The 24602-nt window shown below is 36.5% G+C and overlaps 1 protein-coding gene across 2 annotated transcripts in view; it reads right to left on the bottom strand.

Moving 5' to 3' along the window:
• The window catches only part of GPR89A (G protein-coupled receptor 89A), a 41991-nt gene that overhangs the window by 8733 nt on the left and 8656 nt on the right, over window positions 1–24602 (bottom strand). For both annotated transcript variants that reach the window (XM_060139140.1, XM_060139141.1), the window contains exons 3-10: window positions 23136–23239; window positions 18536–18642; window positions 17271–17372; window positions 14308–14428; window positions 13580–13660; window positions 6157–6266; window positions 4142–4230; window positions 3119–3211 (exon numbers count right to left, since the gene is read on the bottom strand). In XM_060139140.1, the coding sequence (XP_059995123.1) occupies window positions 3119–3211; window positions 4142–4230; window positions 6157–6266; window positions 13580–13660; window positions 14308–14428; window positions 17271–17372; window positions 18536–18642; window positions 23136–23239 (807 nt within the window). The remainder of the gene's footprint in view (window positions 1–3118; window positions 3212–4141; window positions 4231–6156; window positions 6267–13579; window positions 13661–14307; window positions 14429–17270; window positions 17373–18535; window positions 18643–23135; window positions 23240–24602) is intronic.

The raw sequence follows: 24602 nt of genomic DNA on the forward strand, positions 1-24602 counted from the left end.
AGATCAATATACAAGAATCAATTGTATATCTATATACTAGTAACACTTGGAAATTAAAATTATAAAAACATTTTCATTTATAATAGCATCAAAAAATTAAATACTTAAGAGATAAGTCTGATGAAAGTTTTGTACACTAAAAACTATAAGGGCTTCCCTGGTGGTGCAGTGGTTGAGAATCCGCCTGCCAACTCAGGGGACACGGGTTCAAGCCCTGGCCCGGGAAGATCCCACATGCCACGGAGCAGCCGGGCCCGTTCGCCACAACTACAGACCCTGTGCTCTACAGCCCACGAGCCACAACTACTGAAGCCCGCGGGCCTGGATCCCATGCTCTGCAACAGGGGAGGCCACCGCAGTGAGAGGCCCACGTACTGCAACAAGGAGTGGCCCCTGCTTGCCGCAACTAGAGAAAACCCGTGTGCAACAACGAAGACACAATGCAGCCAAAAATAAATAAATAAAATAAAATAAAAAAAGAGTAATAAAAACTATAAAACACTGTTGAGAGAAACTAAAGAAGATCTAAATAAATGAAGAGTTGTACCATGCTCATGAATTGGAAAACTCATTGATCAAGACAGTGTGGTATGGGCAGAAGTAAATATATAAGATACATATAAATCTCAATAGAAGAAAAGAGAGTACAGAAACAGACCCACACACATATGGTCAATTAGTTTTTGACAAAATTGCAAAATCACCTCAATGGAGAAAGGATACTCTTTTCAACAAATGGTGCTAGAACAATTGGCTATCTATATGAAAAAAATGAACTTGGATTCATACTCCAATATCATATTAGAAAATTAACTCAAGATGGATCATAGACCTAAATGTAAAACCTAAAACTATAAAATTTCTAGAAGAAAACATATGAAAAAAATCTTTGTGACAAATCTTTAGACAAATATTTCTTTTTTTTTTGCGGTATGCGGGTCTCTCACTGTTGCGGCCTCTCCTGTTGCGGAGCACAGGCTCCAGACGTGCAGGCTCAGTGGCCATGGCTCACGGGCCCAGCCGCTCCGTGGCATGTGGGATCTTCCCGGACCAGGGCACGAACCCACGTCCCCTGCATCGGCAGGCAGACTCTCAACCACTGCGCCACCAGGGAAGCCCTAGACAAAGATTTCTTAGATACAACACCAAAAGCATAATCCATAGTTGGAAAAAACAGATAAATAGGACTTCATCAAAGTGAAGAATTTCTGGTTTTCGAAAGATACTGCTAAGAGAATGAAAAGCCAAGCCACTGACTGGGAGAAAATATCTGAAAATCACATATTTGATAAAAGGCTTCCAGACTATATTGAAAAACTCAAACCCAATAAAAAGAAAACAACCTAATTAAAAAATTGGCAAAAAAATTTGAATAGATACATTGTCAGAGAGGATATACAGGTGGCAAAAAGGCACATAAAAAGTTGTTCAACATCATTAGACATTAGGAAAATGCAAATTAAAATGATTCAATACCACCTCATACTTATTAAAACATTTAAGATTAAAAAGACTGATTACACAATGTTGGTGAGGATGTGGAATAACTGAAACCCTCAAACACTGCAGGTGGGAATATAAAATGGTGCAACCTCTTTGGAAAAGTTTGGCTGTTTCTTCAAAAGTCAAACATACATCTGCCATATGATCCAGCCATTCTACACTTAAATGCTTTCTCCCAAGAGAAAAGAGAGCATATGTCCAAATACAGACTTGTACATAAATGTTCACAGCAGCTTTATTGTAATATCCCCAAATTGAAAACAAACAAATATCGATCAGCAGGCGAACAGATAAACAAATTGTGGCACATCCATACAATGGAACACTACTCATCAATATAAAGGAATAGAGGGCTTCCCTGGTGGCGCAGTGGTTGAGAGTCCGCCTGCCGATGCAGGGCACACGGGTTCGTGCCCCGGTCCGGGAAGATCCCACATGCCGCGGAGTGGCTGGGCCCATGAGCCATGGCCGCTGAGCCTGTGCATCTGGAGCCTGTGCTCCGCAACGGCAGAGGCCCCAACAGTGAGAGGCCCCAACAGTGAGAGGCCCGCGTACCGCAAAAAAAAAAAAAAAAAAAAAGAGTAATAGGCATTACAAAGGGGCCTGAGGAAACTTTTGGAAGTGATGATGGATGTGTTCTCTATCCTGATTGTGGTGATGACTGTTGCACAGGTATATATATATATATATATCAAAATTTACCAAATTGTATACTTTAAATATGTACAGTTGTTGAATGTCAATTACATCTCAATAAAGCTGTTAAAAATGTTATGCTCTCCTAAAGGCTGCATCTCAGGAAAAGCCTTTAGTAGCTTAGTTAATTGAATACACTATCTTCATTTATCCTCTCCCACTGAATGAATCAAGATTTAAAAATGTCATCTGAATGGGTATTAGCATCAATTTATTATAACATTAGATCTGTTAAATCCAGAATCCTCCATTCATCTACACTGATCAAAATTAACTAACAAGCTGACAAAGCTCCTCTTTGTGCAAGCACAGCCCCAGTGGGAAAGTCACCGAACTAGAACGTCAAATCAGCCTTTTCTATAATCACACTGAAATCCATTAATACCTGCAGATGAGTCACAAGTAAAGACAAATAATGCAGTACATAAAATGCACATAAAGAATAGAGCGTTAAGGGAGAGCCACAAAAGAATAAGAGCTGTAAGCACAGAAGATGAATTTATCTGTAGAAATATGTTTTAGAATTTACTTTTTTGGGTATATACAGATTATTAAAAAGGACAGGTGGTTTCTATTCTGAGCTGAAGGTAGGAATTGCGTTATATACAATCACGTACTCATGCGTAATATGGAAAGCAGGGTGTAAAATAAGAAACTTCAATATTCACTCTTCATATATTTCATAATCTAAGAACTTATTCATGATTTCTGACAGAAGAAAAATGCAACCTCCCTCTTCTAGGTGACCCAAAAAGGAGAGGATGAAAAAATGAGGCTCAGAGATGTGAAAGATCACATTTTCTATTGACTCAACTGGATTTGGAGTTTAGTTCAATGCCTCAACCGAACTCAATTTTCTCTCTCTGCCATTACCAGGGAAAATCACCTAAATCCTGACAATTAAAAATAAAATACTTACCATGAAAATTTTCCAAACACAGTAAATAGAGAAAAAGTAACCCAGAAAATTAAAATATTTCCCCTTGAAAGTTTTGGAGTATTCTATTCTCTCCTGAGGGAAAACAAACACAAAACATGGTTAGTCTCAGCAAAATTACATTTATATTCCACAAAATTCCTGCCTCTATGAATCATTGTTCGGGCTAAGAATTAAAACCACACATGATAATAATATTAAAATAACAGTAATAGTAGTAGTGGGAAAAATTTATTGAATGATTACTTTAAGCCAGAAATTAGGATAAACACCTTACATGCATTATCTACTTTAATCTTCATAACAACTCTTATGAGATATGTTCTCTTTAATTTTACAGATGAGAAAACAGAGGCTTAGAGAGGTTAAATAACTTGCTTAAGGTTGCAGAGCTAGTGAGTAAGGGAAGCTAGGCTCAGGTTTATCTGTCTTCAAAGCCTATGTTCACCTCTATCCTACATGGCTATTCCTGTGAAGTAATCCTCAAAAAGGAGTAAAATAGTTTGAACAACCTTAACTAATAGATTTTGCATATTTAAATTACATTGCATTTTAGGTGTACAAAGGAAAGTTACTTCTTGTAGTTAGGTCCCTTCTTGATCTGGATCCTTTAAAATAGGGCTAGACCATGGCAGATGGGTGTCTTACTGCTCTTACACTATTATTAACTTGCAAGAGAACAAAAAACAGAGGAGCTACCATAGGAGCTACCCTCTTGATCCTGGATCATCAGTAGGAAGTGGTGTGTGCCACCTGCCTAGATGACTAAAAGCCTCTTCTGACTATCCCACTAATTTCTATTTTTGAGAGTGTTCCATTAAGGGTTTTGCTACTGGTAGGAGCAATGTCACAAAGAGTGCAGCCATCAGTGCTTCGTGGCTGATATTGAAGCTATGAGGTGCCTCTTACATGGCTTGGCCATAGAGGATGCTAAAAAGCTAGTTAGTCTTGTTCTCTCTTCTATCATATTAGTAAAAACCACACTTCAGTTTCCTTGTTCTGTACCTTGGTAGCATATAGATCAGCCGTTTCCAGAAAAAGCTGCCTGCTTAGTTCTTCCAAAGCATCCACTTCCTGTTGAATAAGAGTAAGATCTGGCACAAAATGGGCATCAAGGTTTAAATCACATAGAAGTTTCAAGGAACAGCAATAAAGAAAGCATATGCTTTTGGTTTCTTCTACAGTGGGTCCTAGGAACTGCCCATAGTTTCAATTTCCTGCTTATAGCCAGCAGTACTACTTTAGAACAATTTTTCCAACCTCAGACACAGGTGTATAAAAGCTTTTCCATCAAGAGCGTCACCAGCAAACACCTACCACTCAGTTCCTCACTAGCTCAAGTGGCTCAGAGAGATGGTTCTGTTTATTTTTGCTTTATCTAGTTAGATTAAGTCAAATGTAATCTTTGGAATCTCAAAAGGTTACATAGTAAGAAAAACACCTATAATATAGCAAAGTTTTCTCCTGAAATATCTGAATAAATACAATGTTAGGGAAGGGAACTAATGTTTACTGAGTTCTAATACAGGCTGGGATTTATAGACATTACCTTCTTTAGTTCTTTACGATATTATCTTCTATTATTTACAACAATCCCATGAGATAGGTGTTATAATCCATTTTGCAGATAAGGAAAGTAAAGCTCAGAGAGTCAAATAACTTGCTCAAAGTCACACAGCTGATAGGCATGGAAGCAAAGTCAGATCTGCCTTACTCCAAGGCCTGCTCTTTCCATTACGCTATGCCACTTTCGAAGAACTCAGTGAGGTTGTGTGATTATCCTCTCCATTTAGGAAAGGACTCAGAAATCTTAAATAATCCCGATACTTTTTTGACTTGACTTAGTGTTGCTAAGATAGCTTAAACCTAAACTTTGGCTTTTATGAATTTTTAAGTAATAAAAATAGTAAAGACAGCCCTTTCTAAAACAGAAGCATTGGCTTTAATCCAAATCCTCCCTCCTCTCTGTGAGTTTTCCACTATTACCCAAATCAGCAAATGCCCTTCAGCTCCTTCCTCAGTACTGGCTGCTGTTGGCATGGTCCAGGCCACTGAATAATGTGGTTTAATGAGTTACACGTTTGGCTCTTCCATGATTAGGCAGTAAGCTCCTTGGAGGAGAGAGGCTATCCTCTGCTCATCATTTTATCCCTTAGCACTCTGCTGGAAATAGGAGATGAGAAATGAATTTAAAGTCATCTTTTTTTTCTCTCTCCTGTGGTCATCTTACTTTTTTTTCTTTTTCTTTTTCCAATTCTTACCTGCATTTCACACCAGAAAGATATATCATAATTTATAGCAAGAATAGGTTACATTCTTTTTCTCCAGTTGAGGCACAGGGGAATCTGTTCTTCCTCAGGCCAGAGAATGAAGCAGGAATATGCTATTTTACCTCTAGTCCCCCACCCCAAATTCCAGCTTAATAACCTGGTAGCCACAAAGAGATCTGGTTACTCAATTTGGCAATCAGTTTAACACTGCAACCAGCTGGGCCAAGACAAGTCCATTATCCCAATCTCCTTGATTCTTTAAACCAAAAAGTCACTGGAGATACAGAGCTGCTTAAAATTTGTTTGTTTCTAAAACTGACTGCTTTAGAAATGGGCCCTTACAATCTCATATACAAACCATCCATCTGGGGGAGGCATTGTTTTGTGGTGGTGTTTCAGAGGTGGGAAATACAATAGTGTAGTGGAAAGAACTGAGGAGACCACAGTTCTGGTCTTATCTTTGCCACAAGCCACTGTGTGACAACTTCTCTGGGTCTATTTTCTCATCTGTAAAATGGAAAGACTGACATGTTAGCACCCCTTCAGTTCAAAGACAATGGTTTTATTATTTTATGATCTTCTATGGCTGTTGGAAAGATGACTGTATACATTGTATTTCCTAAGCCCAGCCCTGGCCAGCTGAACTCTGTTGCAGTCAGGTATCTTAGAAGAGAATATCCCAATACTATTTTTTCTTCTGCCCTTGGTCCAGAGTTGAGAAAAAGAATCAAGCAGAGGGATAAAGGATACTTTCACTTCCTGGTGCTGAAGTGGTAACACTCTTTATCATTCCCCAGAATCCTGATGGTTTGTTATGCACCTCCCCCTTCTGGAACATAGTCCTCCGTGTCATTGCCATCCTGAAATAAAATATAAAACCTCAGCAAGGAAGCATGGACCCTCGTACTCCATTCTCATTTGCTTTCCAGTCTCATAACTGCTCCTTTCATTTGCTGAGCTGTTCAGGGAAGGATTCAAATTCTGGAGTCCCACTTTTCCACTGCTTACAACTGAGGGAAAAGCATACACTCCCAGAAGGAATGTGGAATAGGTGAAGGAGCACAGAATTGGAGTAGGCAATAAATTTGAGGACTGCCTCTACAACTTGGAAACTGTGAGACCTTAGAGTTTTCATTTCCTCATCTCTGGATGATTGTGAAGATCAATGAAATAATATATTTAATTATTACCATTATCATTTAAAAACAAAATAAAACAATAGCTAACATGCCTAGCTAAAGGATCAGGTACAGGGTAGGAACTCAATAAATATTTTTTTCTTTCCTTTTTAAAAGCAGACAAAAGAAAAACAAACAAACAAACAAAAACCTCAGAAAATCACATAAACCTGGCCTCTTCTAAAACACCATTCTCCCTTTAATGACAGTCTCCCCCTACTACCGAATAAATCAATGGAAAACTTGTCCTTCCTCTTGTCCTGTCAGTCTGTGGAAGGACCTACCGCCTCAGTGGTGGCTGCTGGCATGTTCCAGCCCACCACATAGAATAGGGTCCTTGTGAGGAAAAATAGAGCATTTGTGCATAAATGGCTTCTTGAAGAGTACAATAGGCCAAGGCCTACAGGCTTAAAGTAAACCAGAATGAGTCTAATAAAAAGAGTTGTAGAACTAAAGAAAACTTTAACTCAAGGTTAACCTCAAAAGGATGACAAGAGATAGAAGTGGTAAGGATAAAGAAGCAGCATTGGTATTCATGGTTAGGACCAATAAAAATGGAACCAATGGTACCAAATACCAAATGGTATTTTTGTGGGCTAAATTCTTTAAGCCATTGGCTAAAATGATATTAACAATAAAGAATATTAAGTGTGTTAGCCACACTGACTTAATTGTTTCCTCCTTAAAATGACCTTTACCGCGATACTGAGTAAATGGAATATAGCTCCCAAGTTGTATTAGCTCCTTCTGCATTTTCCTTTAATTACGCATGTGCACCGTAACTCAGCATTATTGGAAGATGTAGAACAGCCAAGAAGAGGCTCAGACCTAGGGAGATTTTGACTTGGCGAGACTCATAAGTCTTAGTTTTCCTATTTTCATAGTTGGGAAAGCTGGAGCAAAAGGGAAGAGGTTCTATCCCACTCATTTACATCAACCTACCATGCTGAATTAAAGGAAGGCAGAGGGAGATAGGGCACACAGAAGCGCATTTCTGTTGTCTTTAGTTTCAATGTCTATAATACAATAAACATAATGACTGGCTGTGGAGTGGAACCTCTTGAACATGTAAAGATGACAGACACTGCATTGTGGCCCCACAACAGGCAAAGAGGTAATCACTAGAAGAAGTATGTACTTGGTAGTAGTTTGCACGTAAAGAAGCTGAAAAATGTCTACTATGGTTTAAATACTCCATTCTACCGTTTTCTGGTATCCATCGCTTCTGGTTGGAAGTCAGCAATTACTTTTTTAATTAAACATTTTCTTTTGAGATAACTGTAAATCCACATGGGGTTATAAAAAAAATACAGAGATACCATGTACCCTTTACCCACCTTTCCCCAATGGAAATCTTGTGGGTACAATATCACAACCAGGATACTGACACTTATAGAGTCAAAATACAGAACATTTCCATTACTACAAGGATTCCTCACGTTGCCCTTGTATAGCCCACTTCCCTCCTCCCACCCCCAGGCCTTCTTTAACCCCTGGCAACCACGAATCTGTTTCCACTTCCATTTTGTCATTTAAAAAATGTTATATAAATAGAATCATACCGTATGCACCCTTTGTGAATTGGCTTTTTTACTCAGCATAATTTTCTGGAGATTCATACAGGTTGTTGCATCTATCAGTAGTTCATAACTTCTTATCACTCAGCAGTATTCTGTGGTATGGATAAACCACACTTTAACTATTTATCCATTAAAGGATATCTGGATTACTTCCATTTCTGGCTAATATGAATAAAACTGCTATAAACATTAAGGCACAAATTTTTGTGTGAAGATAAGTCTTCATTCCTCTGGAAAAAGTACCCAGGAGTGCAATTGCTATGTTGTGTAATAGTTGCATGTTTAGTTTTTTTAAGAAACTGCTAAACTGTGTTCCAGAGTTACTATACTATTCCACATTCTAACCAGCAATGTATGAGTGATCCAGTTTCTCTGCATCCTTACTAGCATTTGTTGTTGTCACTAATTTTTATTTTAGTCATTCTAATAGGTATGTAGTAATAGCTCATAGTTTTAATTGCATTTCTCTAATGGCTAATGATGTTAAAAAGCCTTTTCATGTGCTTAATTGCCATTTATACAACGTGTACAGTGAGTGTCTGTGCAGGTCTTTTGCCCAACTTCTAACTGGACTGTTTGATTTTTTTTTTTTTCTCTAACTTGTGAAAGTTAGTTCTTTCTCAGATATGTGGTTTGCAAATACTCTCTCCCAGTCTGTAATTTTTCTTTTCATCCTCTTAGCAGGGTTTTTCACAGAGTGAAATTTTTTCATTTTGATGAAGTCCAATTTATCAATTTTTCCTTTTATAAATTGTGCTTTTGGTGCCAAGTCTAAGAACTCTTGTGTAGCCCTAGATTTCAAATATTTCTCCTATTTTCTACCAAGTTTTACAGTTTTACATTTTGAATTAATTTTTGTATAAGGTGTGAGACTTACACTGAGATTCATTTAAAAAAAATCTATGGATGTCCAATTGTTCAAGCACCATTTGTTGAAAAGGCTATCTTTCCTCCACTGAATTGATTTTGCAAATTTGTAAACAAATTAGTTGGGCATTTTTCTGTTGGTCTGAGTCCTCTATTCTGCTCCATTGGTCTATGTGTCTATACCTCTGCCAATATAATCCTTGATTATAGCTGTATAATAAGTTTTGAAATCAGATAGACTGATACTGTTCATTTTACTTTTTCAAAATTGTTTTAGCTATTTTGAAAAAGTGTCTAGTACTTTCGTGTCTCCATATAAACTTTAGAATAATTTTGTGTGTATCTACAAAAAATCTTGCTGGGATTTTGAAATGACTTACATTAAACGTGTACATCAATGTGGGGAGAATTAACATCTTTACTACGTTGAGTCTTCCAATCTATTAAACATGGGATGTTTCTCTATTTAGACCTTTGATTTCTTTCATCGGCACTTCATAGTTTTCAGCATATAAGTCCTGTATGTGTTGTGTTAGATTTATACCTAAGTATTTCTTTTTTTTTGAGTGACTGTATTTTTAATTTCTAGTAATATAAAAATACAATTAATTTTTGTATGTTTACTTTGTATTCTACAACCTTGTTCAGCAACCATTACTTTTTTTGTTGTTCCCCTATATTTATCATTTTTCTCTTGATGCTTTCAAGATTTTTTCTTTATCTTTTAGCAATTTGACTATATGAACCTAGGTGTAGTTTTGTGGTTCCCCTACTTAAGCCTCTTAGATCTGTAAATTAATGTTTTCCACCAAATTTGGAAGGCTTTTGGCCATTATTTTTTCAAGTACTTTTTTGGCCCCTTTCTCCTTCTTCTAGGACTCCAACTACAAGTATTTAGACTGCTTGATATTGCTTCATCCTGAGATTTTGTTCATTTTTCTTCCATCTTTGATTTCTCTATTCTTCAGACTGAATAATTTCTATTGATCTGCCTTCAAGTTCACTGATTCTTTCTTCTGCCATCTCAATTCTGCTAAGTCTACATAGTAAAATTTTCATTTCAGTTACTGTAGTTTTCAGGTTTGAATTTTCTTTTGTTTCTTTTTTAAAATATAGTTTCTATTTCTCTTTTGAGACTCCTTTTCTGTTCACTAATTAATATTATGCTTCCTTCATTTCTTTGAATGTATTCATAATAGCTGTTTTCAAGTCTGTTTGCTAAATGTGTTATCTGGGCCCCCCTGGAGTTGTGTCTATTAGTTGCTTTTTATCTTGAATATGGGTTGCACAATTCTGTTTCTTTGTATGTCTAGTAAGTTCTGATTGAAAACTTGACATTGTAGATATTATGTTTTAGTGGCTTTGGAATCTGTTTTATTTTTCTGAGGACTGCTCTTTTTTTGTTCTAGTAAGCAGTTAATTTACCTGGACTCGAAATGTGAAACTGTCATACTTACTGTGTGCAGTAACTAACGTTTCTGCTCAGCTTTTCAACTCTTAGCGGCTCTTTCTTTAGCCTGACTCCCTGGTCGTTTCCTCTGAGCCTGAGCAGGTTAGTGGTCAACAAAGAATTTGGGCAGATTTTATAATCAGATTTTAGGCCTTGCTTACCCTCTCTGTGGTCCCTTTGTTTCTAGGGATCCCTCCTAAATTTCTAATTGCTTTGCCAGTCCTGAGTTGTACCTTCTGACACCTCAAGCCAAGTAAGAATTTCACTTTCTGTCATCCTACTTGTCTAACTTACATACCTGTCACTTTCTGTCATCCAACAATGTCTAACTTACATACTGTTCAGACAATGCACTCAGTCAAAGACACAACAAACTTGCAAATCTCATTAAGAGGCAATGCTGTCTTTCAAGGGTAGACCCCTTTCTAGTTTCCGCCTACTTCTCAGCTCTCTGGTATTTCCTCTACACATGCATAGTTTAGTGATGAGGCAGGGATTTGGGCAGAGTTTATATGTAGATTGTAGATCTCAGTCCTTCTGCATCTCTCTTGCTTTCAAAATTTTCCCTTTAAATTTTCCAGTTACTCTGCTGATTTGAACTCTATCAATCTGTATACTTGAGTGGGCAGTGGTTGAAGAGCACTCCGAGGCAAGAAAACCACAAACATGCAGTTACCTGACACTCTTCAAATTTCTACCTGTCTCTGTTCATTTTCCATTGCCTTTGAATATTTGTTTTTAACAATTTTTCCTGTTTCTAATTCAAGGGTAGAGATAAGGTTTTTCCTCATAGTAATAGCTTGCATTAACTTTTACATACTCTACGTACTCTAGGTTTTTTGTTTTTGTATGTCATAAGCTGTGTGAAAAAGTATAAATTCAGAATTTGTGGGTTGAAAGGGATCCTAGAGACCCTTTAGTTAACCCCACCATTTTACAAATGAGAAAACTGAGACAGTTTAGTATTTGCTCAAGATGACTTAACAAGTTTCTTGTAAAGTGATTGTCTAGTTCAAGTTCTTTTCCTTATACCATGGTGTGTAGTTGCATAACTGTATTTTTTATCTTCTACAAAACTACAATTTCAAAACTAATATTGTTTGTGAAAAAAGACTATACTTCAGTTATATCATAGATCTCCAAAACAAAAGCTTTAAAATCTAAGTCAACAGAAAAATAAAACAAAATAACAGGTCACTTAATTCTCTCAAACTGAAAAAAGCTGAAAGGCTTTGATCACTAACTCAGCATATTTATACTATCTGAACTAGGTTTTTGATGAATATTTTCCAAATACTATAAACCTTATCCTCTATTCGGTGTTCCAAGTGAGAAGACAGTATGCCTCTTTCCTGCCCCCATTTTCAACCATTAACTTTTCTGTACATAACAGATACTATTTTTCGTGTATGTCATCTCACTAGGGCCCTCTGCTGTTAAATTGAAAGATGTTTTCTGGTCACTACTCTTCTGCAGCTACGAGTGTTTCTGGAAACATTTTTTCAATATTTTGGTAAATAGCTAAGACATTGTATGAACCTCAAAGGTTGCAGTGTTGTCAAGTTAGCTGTCTATCTGCCCTGTTAGCTCCACTGGGTAAAGAACCGTGATAATTAGGTTAAGTTGGGGGGCTGATTCTTCTGAGAGCCACTCAAATTAGTAAGACCTACGGCAGGACCACAAACCATCCCAGACCCTGACTTAACAAGGTCTATAGGGGTACATGTATAGATCAGAGCCAATTCCTCAGCATGACTAGTGATGAAATGGCTTAAAAGTACACATCCACAATGACATGGGTCATGACTTTATATTCATCTCTCTATATAAATAAAATAAATATAGTACAAGGGAGAATGATCATGGGAATCAAAATAGTATGTTCCTATACAAGTATCTTTTAATATTGAACAATGTTGCCCTTGTTGTTATATTCTAAAAATCTACATTCATATTCATTCATGTAAAATAAACTGTAGAGCATGAATGTGAACAAAACATATATAAGTAAACAAATGTATACACATGTGTATCTACTTCCACTCCCTTAGTAAAGATGTATACAAATGGAGATAAATAATTAGTTGGTGAATCTGGACCTCTTTATCATTCTAATGTCTATTGTTCTCTCTTATATTAAGTCTGCTTTGACTTGATTATGTATCTTACTACAGTAAAGTGTTGAAAGAAGAAACATGAAATGGAAAAACACTCATGCAATTTAAAACTTCTATGACATCATTTTTATATGAGTACTAATAACTCTAATAAAAACAGTAGACCAATAAGCTTCATGAAGGTAGGAACTGATTACCTCGTTCATCATTCTATCTCTATGTAGTATTCAGCATTTAGTACAGTGCCTCGCATAAAGTAGGCTTTCTATATAATTATTAAGTGAATGACTATATGAATGAATAAATAAAGGTAAAGTATTAAAACCAAATGATTCTCCTGCTGAGATTATTAATAAGTTAGATAGTTTTCCTTGGCTATGTATAGTTCACTGTTCTAAGAACTCTACATGTTAGTCAACTCATTATTATTATTTCCATTTTACAGATAAGGAAACCAAGACATAAAGAAATAAAGCAACTAGCTCAAAGTCACACTGTGAGTTGTAGGCCAAAGATTCAGATTCAGATAGTCTGAATCTAGAGCCTATGCTTTTACCCGCTGTGATATAGATTTCTAGAAATGTCACCTCGAAAACATACATTTTAAAAGTAGTTTTTAAATAATAAAAACAACAAAAATAGCTGGAAGACTTGAAGGATTTTTTAAAGTAGTTGGAGAAAGGGAAGTTGAAATAAGGCATGAAAAAGTTTGTAAAAATGCAGCACAATAGACTTTTAAAACATCCAGTGTAGAATACCTTCAAATTTAAAAGTTATTCTAAAATTTATCTCAAGAGAATTTATCTAAAGTTAGGAACTAAGGTTGAATTTGAAAATTTTCTTTCACATAAGATTAGACACTAAGTCTTTGATGGTTCCCTAACTTAAAAATGAAATGAGATGAAATTCCCTGTTAGCACCAATTCATGTCAAATTTCCTTGTTGAGAAATTCTAACAGCATTAATGTGCTGATATCTTACCTTTTCTTTTTGCTTATGATCATATCCATGGTTTGGAGTAGTCGCCGTTCCAGGGCTACAATATCTGTGTCAGTCACATTCCTATAATAAGCACAAGCTGTTAGCAAAGTTTTGGGTTCCATCCCTGGGCATAATACAAGGCAGCTGGAGAAACACATAAACCTCAATTGTTACCCTATAATTCAAGGAATTGTATTTTTTCTGAGGAATATTAAAATAACTATAATAAGCAAAAATGTTTTTGTTGTCATTTTTTAATAGCTAATTCTTCTGGGGCCTCAGGGAAGTGGAAGGTAACTAGCTCTCTTATAGACTTGCTTAACTTTGATCCAGTGACATTTAGGATATACGTGTATGCACAGTTTTAACTTGGCATTGTCATCTACTGTTCTACTTTTGGGAGGAACTGATTTGCTGAAGTTGAGACTAGCTCACATTGCTGTCCACTAAAAATGTGTCTTTAAAAAGTGGGGGTGAAAAGGGGGTGGAGAAGGTCAGATTGAAATTGCCATTTTAAAAATAAATAAATGTAGGACAAATAACAAGGGCAAGCAATATAAGTGATAAGATTTATTTGAAAGATTCCTAGGTCAATGCCCATAAGGACAGAGAAGAGTAAAAAGGCAGTGTCATAGATCTAATATTTAAGTATTAATGATGGTGGCACGATATGACATATGTATTCAATAAGTAATGGGGAAAAAGAAAAGAGACAAAACTCTTGTTACCTGAGGAAGTAGGACAGGTAAGTGTATGGGCAGTTGACAGCACCAAATCCAGAAAGAAGAGCCATGAGAGTCACCCCAATCACACCTACCCGGCTGATGAGTTGTTCTATGGACAAGATCCCTAAAAATATCAAAGCAATTAATGCCAGGTGATACAGGTAAAACGGCTTTCACCTGCACAGCAGAAGGAAACATCACTGAAAACAGCAACCATTACTTTTAGCTAACTTACATAAGCTAAATTTTAATTATTAATATGTAGATTTTTCTCTAATAAATATGTCTATTGATTTTCTTCTTATCTCAAATGCTTCCAGAATCATTCTATTCTTGGGTAATGGTAATAGTAAAATAATAACAACAGTTATAAGTAACACTTATTGTCTATTTATTCAAGGTAGTGTGAACTCTAACAAAGTAAGGTAGTACTTTTAGTAAAAGGTTTGGCAAAAAAATTAGGAAAGCAAATCTGCTGGAAAAGTATAAATAGCAGATACTACTTCTTACTATAGTTAACTTCAATCTATACATTTTCCCCTAATGTCATAAGCTCTTTACCTACCTTTGTCTTATTCATTTTTGCCATCAATACACACATAATGCATCTAATAAATGGGCTGAATTTACAGAATGAGTAATTCAAATGTAAGTACGTGAGTTTTTGATACTCAGTTGTATTCTAATTATCAATGGTTTCCTATTATTTGAGAAGGCTGAAAATCAACTTGGTAGTTAAAATAAATACTATTGTTGATGTATTGGGGATACATGAGAGAAAGCAATGCTAAGAATAACTCAGGTAGTGTCACAGGAAAAAACTAGTTTAAGTTTGTTTTCACTTCCTATTTCTAGGATAGAATCACTTCAGCCAACCACTCCTAAGGCCTAATGCCAGAGCTGCCGTTCAGGAATTCTACTAGCTTTGAAGCTGAGCTTCCAATATTTGAGTCCTCTTGTGCCTGTATTTCCACTACACCATTTTAGAGGTCATTATGACTGCTGGTCTCTAATCTTTTGCCTCCTCCAAGCTTCCATTTCCTTCTCTGCTGAGCTTGGACTCCAAGCTTGTTTGCTTTAACTTCTCTCTCCAGGACTTTCAGTCCTCTACTCTTCTCCTGAAGCACTGATCCTGCAAACTCCCAACTCTGGATCAGTCTAACACTCTGCCTTCCCTGTGCCCATGACTGAGCTGCCCCAAACTGCTAGAATGCATACTGACACTGATGCCATTACAGGTGTATGGTCTCCAGTCTTAACAGAAATCACACACTACTAAGGAATCCTTATCTCGCCCTTGGTCAGCCATTTCTCCCCCTACCCCTCAGCAGATACTCTTTAACTCATTTTTCCAATCTGTTCTTTTTAGCTAATGTGCTTATTATATAAGAAAGAAGTTATTAGACATAAACTACCTTCATTCTACTATAACTATTTACATCTGTAATCATCCTTCCAACTTGCCCCCCTCAGAACAAGATGGTGTCCGAAGCTAAGACTTCTCTACCTGTGCTTTTGATCTAATTTCCCTTCCACCTCCTCCAAAATCTTGTTCCATTTCCTGTCCTCTTATCTCTTGTATCTTCAATCTTTCCTCCTTTGCTGGTTCTTTCCTTTCAGTTTCAAGTCTCTTTCCTAAGAAAAAGTCTGTCCTTGGCCTTGAGTTTACATCTAGTTACCAATCCTCTCTATCTACCCCTTAATAGCCAAGCTTCTTTCAACTCCATTTATTCTTCAATTGGCTGCAATTCAGCTTTTAACCCATTCTTCTTCACCCAATGAAAAGTACTTTCATTAATAATTGTAATGACAATAGAATAGGTAACACTCACCAAACACCTGTTATATAACAGGTACTGTTTTAAGTATTCTACTTACAATTAATTTAATCCTCATAACAACCCTATGAGGTGGATATTATTGAATATCACATTTTACAGATGAGGAAATGGAGGCACAGAGAGGTCAAGTAACTTAGTCAAGGCCACACAGCTAACAAGGGGCAGAGTCAGGATTAAAACCCAAACAGTCTAGCTCTAGAGCTTGGACTCTTAGCCATTATTATAATATGGTCACAAATTTTCTTCTGGTTGCAAAATGCAACAACATTTTCCAATCCTTGTTTTATTTAATCATTTATGACATTGAATCATTCCTATTTAAAATTATTTTCCTTTCTTGGCTTTCATACCACAATTTCCCTTGGTTTTCCCATTTTCTTCTCTACTTGCTTTTTCTTGGTCTTTTTTTTTGCTCTGCATGGGCCAGAATTCCTTCTTTCATTTCTGTCTATATATTTTCCTTGGGTGATCTTGCCTGTTTCCCCAGTCTCACCTAATAGCATTTAGCTGACATCTAACTTTTCAGATTCCTGAAATTATCTCCAAGAGGACAGATAAATCCATACCTTTTTCCTAAGTTCCTGACTTGTGTATCCAATTACCTACTGAATATCACTTAGATGCACACAGGCAAATCAAATTCAACATATTCCAAACTAAAATTATCTTCCTTCTTCTGTATTACTTATCTCAGCAAATGACATCACCAGCTATCTAGTCACCCAAATAAAAAATCTATACCACTAGTCTCCATTCTGTCTCTCACTCACTCTTGAATACACCAGTCTTTTTTTACCTCAGGGCTTTACATGATGTTTCCTGTGCCTTCCTGCTGGGTCTACCTTTGATCTTGTCCTTTAAATCTCAGCTTGAATACCACCTCCTCAGAAAGGTTGATGCTAAGGCCTTGCATTAAATTTGATATCCTTATCTGCATTATTCTCTATCATAGCAACCTGTTTGCTCCGTGATGATAATAATCACAATTGGCAACTATGTGTTTATATATTTACTGTATATTTACTATGTGTATATATATTTGATATTTATAACTCAAAATTGATTTTTTTCAAATTAGAAAATTATAAACAACACTTTCCCTCTCCCCACCACATATACACTCACCATGTTTTGGGCTGAGAATGGGAAATGGATCTCCTAGTTTCCAGAAGAAATACATAAAGGTCAACCATAAGAGACAGGAAAAAAGCAGTCGCTGTTTATGCACTAAGAAAGAGGAGACAAGGTGAAATACATATATGATAAAGAGCTTTCTCCACATAAGTTTATGGGATCATTCTAATTAATATTTGGTTGGCTTGCTCACTTGGCAAATGAATGATGGAACAATATAAGTTTTAGAAATTGTTTTCTAAACCTCTTACCATCATAAGAGAAATTTGGCTGAAATTAAGATGTGGGTTGAGTTAGGGGAGACATTTCTTTTTCTTTAAGAATGCAAGAATTCTTGGGTTTCCCTGGTGGCGCAGTGGTTAAGAATCTGCCTGCCAATGCAGGAGACACGGGCTTGAGCCCTGGTCCAGGAAGATCCCACATGCTGTGAAGCAACTAAGCCTGTGCGCCACAACTACTGAGCCTGTGCTCTAGAGCCCGTGAGCCACAACTACTGAGCCCTTGCGCTGCAGCTACTGAAGCCCGCGCGCCCTAGAGTCTGTGCTCTGCAACAAGGGAAGCCACCGCAATGAGAAGCCCCTGCACCGCAACAAAGAGTAGCCCTCTCTCCCCGAAACTAGAGAAAGCCTGCGTGCAGCAACGAAGACCCAATGCAGCCAAAAATAAATAAATTAATTAATTAAAGAAAAAGAATGCAAGAAGTCTTTTAAAATGACAGTTAAAGGGGGGAAAAAGGTCATTTTCTGATAAAGTACTAATAACAATTCCCAGTACAAATCAGAAAGTACAAATAGTACCCTGCATTGGAAAAATGAAAGGAAAGATATTATAGTAGAAACAAATAAAGCTGTGGCAGGACAAATAACCTAATCATTCATTCAGTATTTATTTTGTACCAATCTTTTTTTTTTTTTTTTTGTGGTACGTGGGCCTCTCACTGTTGTGGCCTCTCCCATTGTGGAGCACAGGCTCCAGACTGCGCAGGATCAGCGGCCATGGCTCACGGGCCTAGCCGCTCCGCGGCATGTGGGATCTTCCCAGACCAGGGCACGAACCCGTGTCCCCTGCATCGGCAGGCGGACTCTCAACCACTGCGCCACCAGGGAAGCCCCTTGTACCAATCTTTTAAAGATGCTGTGTATGAGGTGCCCTCAAACAACAGTAGCTACTGAAAGTAATATAGAAATGAAACTCTCTACACCCTCAATCCCTAAGAATACTCATCTTATGTGCTGACACAAGGGTAAAATACTCACATAGTCGGATGTTGCTCACAATAAAATAGCCAATGTAAAAAGGCACCATGAAAACCAGGATCAACAGAATTACACACAGGTTCATTTTCCAGTGAAAATAACGGGAGCTGAAACAAATGTCAAAGAATATCACTAGGAGGGGAAGAGGGCAGCTACTTTCACTCTCTTTAGTCTTCCAAAGGATCTCTTGCTCTTTGAACTCAATACTGAATATATCCCATCTAATTAGTCAACTAGGTTGTTACTATCTGCTCATTTATAGAGATTAAAAAATACAAAGTTCTGAAAGGTATATATGGCCATCTTAACCTCCTAAGAATTTTACTTATTAAATTGAGACTGTTAATGCTCTAGTCATATTCATAGACAATGTATAATAACATTTATCAATATATATTATTGGTAGAATGACTTGTTTCACTTACCACTGGGAGTCCTATTTCAATATGAGTTAAAAGAAAATAAATGTTAATATGTGTTATAAAGACACATAAATACTTCTTCTGTACTCTCAGTATAAACATCTGATTTGCATGACCACTTTTACTACTGCTTATAAAATATATTTTACTTATTGATTAAAATATTTTAGGGCTTCTTTTTATAACAATTTATTGAGACATAATTCACATGTTTAAAGTGTACAATATAATGGTTTTTAGTATAGTCACATCATTGTGCAACCATCACTACAATCAATTTTAGAACATTTTTCTCACTCCATGATGAAACCCAGTACCCATTAGCAATCACTCCCCTTTCCTTTCAACCTCCCCAGCCCTAGGAAACCACCAATATACTCTCTGTCTCTATGGACTTACATATTCTGGACATCTCATGTATGTGGAATCATGTAATATGTGATCTTTTGTGACTGACTTCTTTAACTTAGCATAATGTTTTCAAGGTTCAACGATGTGCAGCATCTATTGATACTTCATTCCTTTTTATGGCTGAATAATATTCATACTGTTGTATGAATATACCACATCTTGTTTATCCATTCATTAGTTGGTGAACATTTGGGTTGTTCTACTTTTTAGCTATTATAAATAGCAATGCTATAAATATTCATATAGGAGTTTTTTGTGTAGACATGTTTTAATTTCTCTTTAGGTATCTACCAGGGAGTGGAATTGCTGGGTCATATAATAACAATATTTAATTTTTTGAAGACTGCTATTATTTTGCAAAGTGTCTGTATCATTTACCTTTTACCATAGCAAATGAGGTTTCCAATTTCTCCACAGCCTTGTCAACACTTGTTATTGTCTTTTTGGTTATAGCCATCCTAGTGGGTGTCAAGTGGTATTACATTGTGGTTTTGATTTGCATTTCCCTGATGGCTAAAGATGTTGAGCATCTTTTCATGTGTTTATTGTCCATTTGCATATCTTATTTGGAGAAATGCCTATTCAGATCCTTTGTCAATTTTTTAATTGTGATATTTGTCTTTTTATTATTGAGTTGTAAGAGTTCTTTATATATTCTAGATTGAAGTCCCATAGCAGATTCATGATTTACAAAAATTTTCTCCAATTTGTGGGATATCTGTTCACTTTCTCGATGGTGTCAAGTTTATTGATTTTAAACTTACTTAAAACTAGGACTTGTTTCAAAAAAGATTAAGTGGTTAAGTGGTTTATGAGTACATATAAAATACAGGATGATGAAATAAACTATAAGGAAATAAGAAAGGAAGGAAAAACAGTAGCAAAATATAGGTAGAATATCAGGGCAGGCCTGATGGTTATTATGAAAATGCTCACCATAAAGTTCTAGAAACTTGCTACAGGTGGGTCATAAATTTAGCTTTACGTTTTCTAATAGTCAATGTAAAATAGAAAAATTGATCAGTTAGATAAATCATAGTGTATGTAAGAAAAACAAATTACATAAAGTAAGCATAATTACTATTGATTTATTATTACTGAATTATTACCACGATCATATTGAAATTTCTCCAAAGATTTCATAAAGAAGAAAATATGAGGGCAATTAACAATGTTCTTCACAACATCCTTTCAAGAGAAACACTAATGAGTTTCAGAGGGCTATTTCTTCTGCTTACTCCTTAGTGTAGATGGCAGGAATCATAAAATAAAGAGCTATTCAGTAAAGGCTACCCTACAGAGAGCCAATACCATTTGGTTTAGATAAACTGACAGCTTTTGCTCATCTGGATTACCCACTTTTGAGCATATGGAGAAACAAACAATATGCACATCCTCCAGGCAATCATACGTAGTATTTCAGCTAAGTTTCTGAAAGATATTGGGAGGCAGTGGGTTTGAAATGACATGTGTAATCCATATTGCCAATTAAAAGCAAACCATATATTTTAACTGTCATTTGAGCTGAGGGTAAAATGACATTCTCTTGAGAAAATTAAGGATACCAACAAGATTACATATTTGAATAGGAGGCTATACCACTTCTGTTTAGAGAGGAGCCAAAAGAATACTCTTGGTCAGGTCCAAGATTTTCCTTTGAAAAGTATTCTGAATAGTCAATGCACAGGTAATAATATATGATCACGGTCCATAATTCTGTTACATAGTAGGACCAAATGTTAGTATGAAAAAATAGGTATAACTGAAGACATGTCTCAGCCTACCCAATCCCCCAAAAAAGCACCTAAAGAAGAACGAGATTTTAGCAACGCTACTTCCATACTCTTTAAGATAAGCTATTTGAGGAATATAAATCCAAGTAACTGAGTGAGGTGTCTTACTATATGGGATTGTGAATTATAAATGAGTCAAAAGTTGGGGGACACCAGCTACCAAAAACAATAATTTTGGTTTTAGACTATCTGAGTCATAGTCCTTTCTACACTACTTAGATCACTACTTATGGCCAGCCAGGCACCTGTTTTTATAAATGAAGTTTTACTGGAACACAGTCACACCCATTTGACTACATATTGCCTGTGGCTGCTTTGGCTCTACAACAGCAGGGCTGAGTAGTTGCAATAGAAACGGTGTGGCCCACAAAGCCTAAAATATTTACTATCTGGCTCTTCACAGGAAAGGTTGCTGACCTCTGCTTAGATATCAGTAAAACTTCCAGGTTGTGATAATAAATTTTATTTTCTAGTTTTATTGAGAAATAACTAACATAGACCACTGTATAAGCTTAAGGTGTCTAGAATGATGGTTTGACTTACACATGCTGCGAAATTATTACAAAAGGTTTAGTTAACATCATTCTCTCGTATAGATACAAAAAAAAATCTCCTTGTGTTGAGAACTCTTAGGATTTACTCTCTTAAATTTCCTATATATCACACAGCAGTGTTCTAGAACTTATTTACCTTATAACTGGAAATTTGTACCTTTTGACCACCTTCCTCCAATTCCCCCTCCTCAAACACCCTGCCTCTCGCAACTACCAATCTGATCTCTTTTTCTATGAGTTTGGTGTTCTTATTTTTGTTTTTAGGTTCCACATATAAGTGAAATCATACAGTATTTGTCTTTCTCTGTCTGACTTATTTCACTTAGCATAATGCCTTCAAGGTCCATCTGTGTTATCACAAATGGTAGGATTTCTTCATTTTTTATGATTGAATAATATTCCATTGTATATACATTCCACACTTTATCCATTCATCCTTTGATGGACACTTAGGTTTTTTCCATATCTTGGATATTGTAAATAATGTTGTTATGAACATGGGGTGCAGATACTCTTTCGAGTCAGTGTTTTAATTTCCTTTGGATATATTTCCAGAAGTGGAATTGCTGGATCATATGGTAGTTCTATTTTCAGTTTTTTGAGGAGCCTCCACACTGTTTTCCATGGTGGCTATATCAATTTACAATCCCATCAGCAGTGCACAAGGGTTCCCTTTTCTCCACAACCACACCACTATTTGTTATCTTTTGTCTTTTTTAATTTTTGAAAAATTTATTTATTTATTTATTTTGGCTGTGTTGGGTCTTTGCTGCTGCGTGTGGGCTTTCTCTAGTTGTGGTGAGAGGGGGCTACTCTTCATTGCAGTGCGTGGACTTCTCATTGCAGTGGCTTCTCTTGTTGCGGAGCATGGGCTCTAGGCACACAGGCTTCAGCAGTTGTGGCGTGCAGGCTCATTAGTTGTGGCTCACAGGCTCTAGAGCGCAGGCTCAGTAGTTGTGGTGCACTGGCTTAGTTGCTCCATGGCATGTGGGATCTTCCTAGACCAGGGCTCAAACCCGTGTCCCCTGCATTGGCAGGCGGATTCTTAACCACTGTACCACCAGGGAAGCCCTCTTTTGTCTTTTTGATGTAGCCACTCTAACGGACCTGAGGTGTGGTTTTACTGTTTTCATTGTGATTTTAATTTGCATCTCCCTAATGACTGGTAATGTTGAGCATTTTCTCATGTACCTGTTGGCCTGTAAATCTTTGGAAAAATGTCTATTCAGGTCCTTTGCCCATTTTTAAATTGGATTATTTGGTTTTCTTGCTATTGAGTTATATGAGTCCTTTACATGCTTTGGATATTAACCCCATATCAGACACATTTTTTCAGGTATGGGACCCCAGTAAATCTTGCACCATAAAGAAAGTAACATAGGTCTCTTTAAGAGGATAGCTAATTAGTACTTTTACTCACCTGCTATTCAATACTCCTAAGATTTCAAAGATGATGAGCTCAAACATGGTGCAAGAAAATGCAAAAGTCACAGAGAAGATCACCTGTACCACATACTGACGCACCTGTTAAAAGTCAAATAGAGACTAAAAGTCATTTCCTTATGTGAAATATTGAGTTGATAACCTTCTGGTTACAAGTCAGAAAACTTATATTAAGGAAATTCTCAAGTTATTAGAAACAGGGCCATGACAGTAACTAGTTTGGAGCTAAAGAAATAGATGAAAGTAGGTAGTACTTCTAATTCATGGGTCACTATTATCATCCTCCTCCTGTGGATGAAAAATTTAAAGCACAAGAAGATGAAGTGACAGGGTCAGAAGTAGCATTTAGAATTCCTGATGCACACTGACAAAAAAAATTTACAGATTTATATATACAGGTTAGTGCTAAAAGGGTTACTTCAACATTCTGCAGACCTTGGACCAGTTTTAGAACCTTCCCTAGGAGGCCTTAAAGTATTGAGCAGAACAGAATCTCTGGAATTCTGGGCTACTTCAGACAATAACTCAAACTCCCTGGGGAAGTTTAATGGAGAACATACTAGAAATGACCCCAGATAGTCCATAACCATTGAGCTTATTACTAAATGAGAAAGATTAATTAGGAAATGTCCAGTGTAGGCTGTTGTCTTTCTGAATTCAAGGCTTAAGATACGAATTGAACCAACCTTAGAATTTGGTATTAACTTAGGATGTACGATTGGTAATTAACACTGAAGGCCAGATACCAAATGAATGAACACATTTATGAGACATTATAAGTTAAATTCTCTCCCAAAGAATAACTATCTGCTATTGGTATATATACTGATATGACTAAGGCATGATATTTCTTGATCCTGGCTCCTGGGCTATACACAACTTGCCTAAAAAAAAAAAAAATCAACTAAGCTTGATTATATTCTCCAATTTAAGAATTATATAGTGGCAAAAACTTCCCATCTTGGGAGTAAACGTGATTTTTCTTTTTTTTTCTTGACCATCACAGGTCATGGAAGTTCAAGCATAACTCATTTTGTTTTTAATTGAAGTATAGCTGATTTACAATGTTTCATGTGTACAGCTGATTCAGATATATATATATATATATTTATATATATATATACGTTTTCAGATTCCTTTCCATTATAGGTTATTACAAGATACTGACTACAGTTCCCTGTGCTCTACAGTAGGTCCTTGTTGTTTATCTACTTTATATATAGTAGTGTGTATATCTGTTAAAACCAAACTCCCAGTTTACCCCCCCCAACCCCCCACTTTCCCCTTTGGTAACCGTGAGTTTGTTTTCTACATCTGTGAGTCTACTTCTGTTTTGTAAATAAGTTCACTTGTATCATTTTCTTTAGATTTCACATATAAGTGATATCATATGATATTTGTCTTTCTCGAACATGATTTTTCTTTAATGGAGGTATTTTTCTTG

Source organism: Lagenorhynchus albirostris, chromosome 2, assembly GCF_949774975.1.
Source record: "Lagenorhynchus albirostris chromosome 2, mLagAlb1.1, whole genome shotgun sequence".
Lineage (NCBI taxonomy): Eukaryota > Metazoa > Chordata > Mammalia > Artiodactyla > Delphinidae > Lagenorhynchus > Lagenorhynchus albirostris.